The 10,000-nt window shown below is 42.0% G+C and overlaps 1 protein-coding gene across 6 annotated transcripts in view; it reads right to left on the reverse strand.

Moving 5' to 3' along the window:
- Window positions 1-1,071: 1,071 nt before the first annotated feature.
- gpm6ab (glycoprotein M6Ab) overlaps window positions 1,072-10,000 on the reverse strand; it is a 75,632-nt gene continuing 66,703 nt past the window's right edge. For 5 of the 6 annotated variants that reach the window (XM_053622143.1, XM_053622141.1, XM_053622139.1 and 2 more), the window contains one exon: window positions 1,072-2,574. In XM_053622143.1, the coding sequence (XP_053478118.1) occupies window positions 2,422-2,574 (153 nt within the window). In that variant the 3' untranslated portion in view covers window positions 1,072-2,421. Of the gene's footprint in view, window positions 2,575-3,832; window positions 4,336-10,000 lie in introns of those variants that run through there. The other variant, XM_053622144.1, reaches the window with a different exon arrangement.

The following is a 10,000-nucleotide window of genomic DNA, read 5'->3' on the forward strand; positions in this document are numbered from 1 at the left end:
GTTATTATCAGGTCACTTTTTTGCCTAAAGTCCATTAAGGTTCATCATTTTTAGCTAGCTCTAATTAGTCCAAAATGAATATTTAAATATTATTCATAATAAATATTTTTGCAACATGGATTCATTGGCTATAATGTCATGTTTCCAAATAATCAGACAATTATTTCAACGTTTTTAAGCTCTTCAATGTCATCATTTGAACCTAAATTAAAGAATCACTTTTTGTTTCAATAATAATGATAATAATAATAATAATAATAATAATGATGATGATGATGATGATGATGAATATTCTCTCTGGATGTTTTTGCAGCCCCTGTGGTGACTCTAGCTTACTTGGAAAACAGCCTGAGACGAAGCACCAGTGTCAAGTAACATCATGATATACTTAACGTACGATAAAAAGCTACACTCAAGCGATAAAAAAGTAACCTTAAGGTCTTTCTGGCTCTTGCGATCTTTAAAGAACATGCTGGAATATAATCTGTACAATTCGCCAATCAGAAAGGTGCCCGCTTTAACGAAAAGACTTTTTTTTTTTTCTTCCCGCCCTTTTGTTTCTTTAATCTAAAATCTTTCCACTTTTTAAAGCAAATACAGTACGCACTTTATAGCTTTTAAAAACGGTTTGAGATGGAGCACCAGTGTCACAGCTTCTTCGTATTCCTAGCGTACGTTTCTGAGACTTATTGTAATTGTTTTTGTAAAAAAAAAAAAAAAAAAAAAAAAAAAACAAAGAAGTCGTCATTTTACGGTTTGTTCGGCTCTCGGAACCGACAATTTGCTGGAAAAGAATCTGTGAAGTCATACAAGTTTGGTCACGTTTTAGCTTCGGATGTTAAAAAACATCAAGAACGACAACAACGACACGAGGCCCGGTTTAAGATTTCCGTGAGTAAAGCTACGCTTAAATGACGTTAATGTCGTAAAAATAGATCAGAGTTTATTTAACGTAATCTAAACTGCTTTTCAGGATTAAAAGGATTGTGATTATGTCCAGGAGTCGTATCGCTAGACTAGCCGTAGTGCTAGCTATGCTAGTCCTCTGAAAAACCTAAACACACACAAATACGATGTTTAGCGCTGACGTGTTTTATTTATAAAAAAAATATATATATATATATTGATTTATTTGTTTTCTCCTTTCTGAGAAATACTGAGCAAGTTACTGTGGAAAAAAACACAACACATTAGCACTGTTAAAGTCAAATTAACGGCGCTAACATAACACCGAGGAGCTAGATGTTAGCATTCGTAGCCAGCTAGCTTTCTGTGTCTATTTAGCACTTTTTTTTTTTCTTCTTCTTCTTCTTCCAGTAAGTTTAAAGTTCACATACTGAGGTTAAAAATGTTAAACATGTATTATTTATACCTGGAGAAGTATCAATCATAGTGTAGCTAGCAGTGTGGCTAATCTTCTGATCTTGTCAGACATGACATATCATAATCCTCTTTCCTCTGAAAACAGATCTGGATAATTACAAGCTCGACATGTATATAAACATTAGTTTGACATGTCGTTGGCGTGTGATATCCGTGTCTTTAAAGACGAATGGCTCTTATTCATCAACGTTGCTTACGATCTAAACTGATCGTTAAAAGAAAAAAAAACTTTATGCAAATTCCCTCACTTGATCATTCATCAGATTTCATCTTTGGCATATATGCACAATTAATAATAATAATAATAATAATAATAATAATAATAATAATTTTCAAATCGTTATAATTCTAAACCACATGATATAGATTTGGGTCATTATGATCATTTTATTATCCATTAAATATTACATTTAATATGTAACTCCTTTGAGTTTACGTAATGGAATTAACCGGAATGATATATTTATTATGCATACTATATTATCCAGCAACACATCCTCAGTTTAAAAAGCTAGTTTGATTCATTTTACCTGTGTAAAAAGAGGTGTGTTTCATGCAAATTAAATGTACATGAGGGTAAATGGGGGAGTGCCGTATGCATATGACATGCAAATAAGGGGCTAGTGGGAGGAGCTCGCGTTCACACAGCTGAAGCCGATTCATTTTGCTTAAATCACGACTGATTTTGATGCTGTATGATAGCGTCACGAATCGGATGCGGATCTGTGCATATTTCGACAGCAACGTTGACGGATAAGAGCCAACAAAATAACAGACAAGGTGGAAACGAAAAGAGAGAAGGTCATGGAAACATTCAAAAGCAAAAAATAATAATAAAAGTGATACGAAAACATAATACAAGTGTGTGTAAGTCCATCCTGGTGCTGATCCTCTAACCAATCAAATCATTACATGTGTTTACATATATGTGTGCTTATGTGTGTGTGTGTGTGTTGTTCAGGGAAGGGAAGGGGCATGCTTGGGATTGTGTGTGTGTGTGTGTGTGTGTGTGTGTGTGTGTGTGTGTGTGTGTGTGGTTTATGTGTAGGCGTTGAGGCGCTCTTTGGAGCGAGTGGAGTGGATATCGTGTAGCTCCTGCTCCTCCTTGCTCTTGATGTCTTCATACTTCTGCATGCGGCACGCGTCCTTCACGTAGGCCCAGTTCGCCGCCAGGACCATCAGGTAGTGCACCTGCGTCAACAGAGCCGCGCCGGCCACGGACACGGGGTTAGTACGCAACACAGGGAGGTTACTGCACTCAAAAATGTCAAAAGTTTAGATTGTTATAATAAGAAACACGTCAGGATGCAGGTCATGAACCGGGGAGAGTTAATACGCATCGTCGTCTCAGAGGGAACGTGACGGAGGAAGGACACGGGATGGGAGGTGTTTAGCGCGTTTAAACCACCATCAAAACAACAGTCGAGTTACTGATTAGATATATCTCCGATCGGAGTGTAAGTTCAGGGGGTTAAGTTTTGAAGGATTTCTCGCTTACTTTTATTGGGGAACGTGGTGGTTCCCCTCACCCGGCTGGTCCACCATGACGTCATGCATACTGAAGTCAGTCAAGTTGCTTACAAGGCAATGCTTTGATATTTTGTAATACCACTGAATCTGCTAGAATATGATACAGTACAATTTTGATTTTGATTCTTAAGGCAACAATTTGATATTTGATGATCCTACTGAACCCGACATGATACGATATGATTACAAGTTTTAAGGCAATGATACGATATTGGACAACAACACTGAATCTGCTGCCATATGATATGATATTTCATGATACTACTGAATTTGCAGCAGTATGATACGATATTTGATGATACTACTGAATCCAATGCAGAATGATACGATATTTGAAGATACTACTGAATCTGTTGCAATATGATACGATATTCGATGACACTACTGAATCTCATGCAGAATGATACAATTTTCGATGACACTACTGAATCTCATGCAGAATGATACGATATTTAATGATACTACTGAATCTGCTGCAGTGTGATACGATATTCGAGGATACTACTGAATCCGATGCAGAATGACACGATATTTGATGACACTAGTGAATCTGATGCAGAATGATACAATATTTGATGACACTACTGAATCTGATGCAGAATGACACGATATTTGATGACACTACTGAATCTGATGCAGAATGATACGATATTTGATGATACTACTGAATCTGTTGAAGTATGATATGATATTCGATGACACTAGTGAATCTGATGCAGAATGACACGATATTTGATGACACTACTGAATCTGATGCAAAATGATACGATATTTGAAGATACTACTGAATCTGTTGAAGTATGATATGATATTCGATGACACTACTGAATCCGATGAAGAATGATACGATATTTGAAGATACTACTGAATCTGTTGCAGTATGATATGATATTCGATGACACTACTGAATTTGATGCAGAATGATACGATATTTGAAGATACTACTGAATTTGCTGCAGAATGATACGATATTCGATGATACTACTGAATCTGATGCAATACAATATCATATGATATAGTATGATACAGTCCTTATTTTGATTTTCATGGCAACAATTCGATATTTGACGATACTACTGAACCCAATATGATATAAGATCTTGAACTGGGTTCTCCAGTGGAACCGGCTCGGCAGGTGAACCACCACGTCACTACACTGGATACAGGAAGTGTAAATAGGAACACAGAAGCCTGGGAAGTTTTTTTTTGTTTTAAATGAAAGTATTTAAGGGGACATTGTTAGGACTGGGGATCATTTCCGTGTCTGCATGTCATGGCCGATGGAGTCAACATCCCAGACCGAGTGTGTGTGGGGTGAAGGACTGTGGAGTGGGCGGGGCTTCAGAATCGTGTGCAGTATCTCCCCAGGCTGTGAGTGACCAGTGTGACGTAATTACGCACGAGGACAGAGCTGGACACCATCTGTCACATGACCAATGACATCACAGACAAAGGACAGAGAGAGAGAGAGGATGAGTGTGAAAAAAAAATCATTCAGATACAAAATCTATTTATTTGTTTGTTTTGTTTTTGTTAGTGTCTGATTATCCTAAATCTTAATATCAATCATCTAAAAAATAATAAGAGATAAAATTATTAAATAATAATATAATATAACTAATATAACTTTGCTATTTTCTCTATATACATGATTAAATACACATATGAAATAATTATACAAATTAATATTAATTAGAGATAAAAAAACAAAGCAGTGCATAAAAATATAAAGCAATGTTTTCTATTTATTATGTTTTATTTGACTCTAATAGTGTATTTAAGCTTTTGCTATTTTATTTTATGTTTGTCTACTAGTTGATATTTGTATAATACATTTTTATATTTATTACAAAATATTATAATACATCATTTTGTTTATTTTAATATTTTCACTCATTTTTACTAGTTTAATTTTAGTTAAAACTAGTTGCAATAAAAAAAAAAAAGTAAAGCATAGTAAACATCTTTTTTTATCAGTTACTTTATTAATTTGTGATTCGATCAAAAATCTTGCAACTCTCTAAAATTATTAAATTAAAAGTTACTGAATGCAAAGAAATACTTTTAGCAAACAGTAAATATATATATATATATATATATATATATATATATATATATACATATATATATATATATATATATATATATATTTATCATAATTAATTAATTAATTACATTAAAAACTGTATCAGGTCTCCAGTTGCACCATCGCACACACACACACACACACACACACACACATATATATATATATATATATATATATATATATATATATATCTACATGTCCTGTTTTTTGTTGTTGTTGTTGTTGTTGTTGTTTTGTGTATGTTATGTCACAGTAACACGTTACGCCTAACACACACCGCTAATTCCTGTCTCTTAATGATTATAGTCTCCTTTGCCTTCAGTTGCTATAAGAACACACTGCTTTACACTTTAATTCAGAAACTGTTACAAGTTCTTTTTCCCCTTAAATAATAATGAAAACCCGACTTTTCACAACCAGACGTTTCAGTTCTGAAAATCCAATCCAGTAAGAGATGTGCAGCCACTAGGTGGCGTGTTTTCATTGTAAATGCTCCAGCTCAGCGCAGGATGCAGTGCTGAGGTGATGATGTCATTATATAATAAACATAACAAGAGCATGACTTTAAAGTTACACACACTTGCTGTGTGTTAGACACACACACACCCACACACCCCCACACACACACACCATTTATATATCGCTCCTTTATTTGTCTTTTTTTGGGCGGTGAAGGGGAGCGGCTGTTTTTTTTTAACAAGATGCTTCCTCAAACTCTCTCTCTCTCTCTCTCTCTCTCTCTCTCTCTCTCTCTCTCTCTCTTCTCTTCTCCTCTCCTCTGTTCCCATGGCAACAGCGCCCCATGCATTTTCAATGCAGTGCACTCCTCTTACGCTTTCTTTGTCACCCTGCTCCTCTCTCTCTCTCTCTCTCTCTCTCTCTCTCTCTCTCTTTGTTATTTCTCCCTATCTCTTTTTTCTCTATATACCTCTCTCACTTATTATATATATATATATATATATATATATATATATATATATATATATATATATATCTTTCTCTATCTCCCCTCCTCTCTCTCCCTCACTCTATATTTCTCCATCCCTCTTTCTCTATTCCTCTTTCTCTCTGTCTCTCTCGGCCTTATTGAAGATGAATGAATGAACTCTGTAAGCACGTACTGAACATCACCCAGTACACTTCTTCTTCCTCTTCTTCTTCTTCCTCCTCTTCTTCCTCTTCTTTTTCGTCTCAGTAAGGTTAATACAGAGACGAGATTTATGAGGGTCGTGTGAACGTTAAATTCCAGGATTTCCTCGATTACAGGAAGAAGATTGCCGATCTGCTTGGGCACGCCTCGACCAATCACAGGCTCGCACTTATAGTGTGTTTATCTGTGTCATTTTGCCTCTGTAAAATTATGGTGGTGTACAGAGGCAAAATGACAAAAACTGTGTCCCTGTCCCAATACTTATGGACCTGACCGTACATGCGGCACTTCGGTAAGACTGAGAGGAATTTTTTCGCTTCAAAATTGTTTTTGTCTCTTGCATGTTTTCCTTCTTCTTTCTGTTTCTATTTCCCATTTCTCACTCTCTCAATACTCCACAAGTGTTCGCAACTCTGCCTCTTACTCACATGTTGCACACGCTCGATTTTATTTCAATAATTTATAACTCTAATAACATTAATGATGTAAATGTTGTAGGATTTAAAGCTCCCTAAAGCCTCCATTTAACACCGGCATGCTACACTGTGTGAGCTCTCTCTAACTGATCTCTCTCTCTCTCTCTCTCGCTCTCTCTCTCTCTCTCTCTCTCTCTCTCTCACACACACACACACACACACACACACACTCTCTCTCTCTCTCTCTGTGCTTTTCAGGGCAATAATCATCACCACTGACCATCTCACACAACGCACACTATACACACACATTACACACACTATACACACACATTACACACACTGGACACTACATGCACTAACTATACAGAAGAGACAAAAAAGATAGATGCCAGAGAGAGCTGTCCCCTTCTGTCATATATATATAAAGCCTGAGAAAGAGGCAGATGTTGAGAGAAAGAAAGTCAGAGAGAGAGAGAGAGAGAGAGAGAGAGAGAGAGAGAGGTGGAGAGAGAGCAAGACAGAGTCAAACAAACTCTGAGAGGACAGAGAGACATATAGAAAGGTGGAAGACAGAGACAGATAGAGGGAGAGAGACAGACAGAGGGAGAGAGACAGAGACAAGGATAGAGAGAGACAGAGACAGACAGCAGGAGGGAGACAGGGAGAAAGACATAGAGAGACATAGAGAAAGGTGGAAGACCGAGACAGATAGAGGGAGGGAGACAGGAAGAAAGAGAGACCGAGACAAGGATAGAGAGAGACAGAGACAGATAGAGGGAGAGAGACAGGGAGAAAGACAGAGAGAGAGACAGGGAGAAAGACAAAGAGACAGAGACAGACAGAAAGAGAGAGACACAGAGGCTGTGCCAGCAGTGCACACTAAATGAAATAGAGACAGAGCTGCACTTCCTCACTGAATAAACTAAATATAACCACAATCCCACAGAATTCTTCACCACAATGAATGAGACCCTAACAAACTGCCCCACCTACTGCACTGTACCCCACCTACTGCACCCCACCTACTGCACTGTACCACACCTACTGCACCCCACCTACTGCACTGTACCCCACCTACTGCACCCCACCTACTGCACTGTACCCCACCTACTGCACTGTACCCCACCTACTGTACCCCACCTACTGTGCCCCACCTACTGCACTGTACCCCACCTACTGCACTGTACCCCACCTACTGTACCCCACCTACTGCACTGTACCCCACCTACTGTACCCCACCTACTGTACCCCACCTACTGCACTGTACCCCACCTACTGTACCCCACCTACTGCACTGTACCCCACCTACTGCACTGTACCCCACCTACTGTACCCCACCTACTGCACTGTACCCCACCTACTGCACTGTACCCCACCTACTGTACCCCACCTACTGCACTGTACCCCACCTACTGTACCCCACCTACTGCACTGTACCCCACCTACTGTACCCCACCTACTGTACCCCACCTACTGCACTGTACCCCACCTACTGTACCCCACCTACTGCACTGTACCCCACCTACTGCACTGTACCCCACCTACTGTACCCCACCTACTGCACTGTACCCCACCTACTGTACCCCACCTACTGTACCCCACCTACTGCACTGTACCCCACCTACTGTACCCCACCTACTGCACTGTACCCCACCTACTGCACTGTACCCCACCTACTGTACCCCACCTACTGCACTGTACCCCACCTACTGCACTGTACCCCACCTACTGTACCCCACCTACTGCACTGTACCCCACCTACTGTACCCCACCTACTGCACTGTACCCCACCTACTGTACCCCACCTACTGTACCCCACCTACTGCACTGTACCCCACCTACTGTACCCCACCTACTGCACTGTACCCCACCTACTGCACTGTACCCCACCTACTGTACCCCACCTACTGCACTGTACCCCACCTACTGTACCCCACCTACTGTACCCCACCTACTGCACTGTACCTCACCTACTGTACCCCACCTACTGCACTGTGCCCCACCTACTGCACTGTACCCCACCTACTGTACCCCACCTACTGCACTGTACCCCACCTACTGTACCCCACCTACTGTACCCCACCTACTGCACTGTACCCCACCTACTGTACCCCACCTACTGCACTGTACCCCACCTACTGCACTGTACCCCACCTACTGTACCCCACCTACTGCACTGTACCCCACCTACTGTACCCCACCTACTGCACTGTACCCCACCTACTGTACCCCACCTACTGTACCCCACCTACTGCACTGTACCCCACCTACTGTACCCCACCTACTGCACTGTACCCCACCTACTGTACCCCACCTACTGTACCCCACCTACTGCACTGTACCCCACCTACTGTACCCCACCTACTGCACTGTACCCCACCTACTGTACCCCACCTACTGTACCCCACCTACTGCACTGTACCCCACCTACTGTACCCCACCTACTGCACTGTACCCCACCTACTGTACCCCACCTACTGCACTGTACCCCACCTACTGTACCCCACCTACTGCACTGTACCCCACCTACTGCACTGTACCCCACCTACTGTACCCCACCTACTGCACTGTACCCCACCTACTGCACCCCACCTACTGCACTGTACCCCACCTACTGTACCCCACCTACTGCACTGTACCCCACCTACTGTACCCCACCTACTGCACTGTACCCCACCTACTGCACTGTACCCCACCTACTGTACCCCACCTACTGCACTGTACCCCACCTACTGCACCCCACCTACTGCACTGTACCCCACCTACTGCACCCCACCTACTGCACTGTACCCCACCTACTGCACTGTACCCCACCTACTGTGCCCCACCTACTGCACTGTACCCCACCTACTGTACCCCACCTACTGCACTGTACCCCACCTACTGTACCCCACCTACTGTACCCCACCTACTGCACTGTACCCCACCTACTGTACCCCACCTACTGCACTGTACCCCACCTACTGCACTGTACCCCACCTACTGTACCCCACCTACTGCACTGTACCCCACCTACTGTACCCCACCTACTGTACCCCACCTACTGCACTGTACCCCACCTACTGCACCCCACCTACTGCACTGTACCCCACCTACTGCACTGTACCCCACCTACTGTACCCCACCTACTGCACTGTACCCCACCTACTGTACCCCACCTACTGTACCCCACCTACTGCACTGTACCCCACCTACTGTACCCCACCTACTGCACTGTACCCCACCTACTGTACCCCACCTACTGCACTGTACCCCACCTACTGTACCCCACCTACTGCACTGTACCCCACCCACTGCACTGTACCCCACCTACTGTACCCCACCTACTGTACCCCACCTACTGCACTGTACCCCACCTACTGTACCCCACCTACTGTACCCCACCTACTGTACCCCACCTACTGCACTGTACCCCACCTACTGTACCCC

The sequence above is a fragment of the Ictalurus furcatus genome, chromosome 3, assembly GCF_023375685.1.
Source record: "Ictalurus furcatus strain D&B chromosome 3, Billie_1.0, whole genome shotgun sequence".
Classification (NCBI taxonomy): domain Eukaryota; kingdom Metazoa; phylum Chordata; class Actinopteri; order Siluriformes; family Ictaluridae; genus Ictalurus; species Ictalurus furcatus.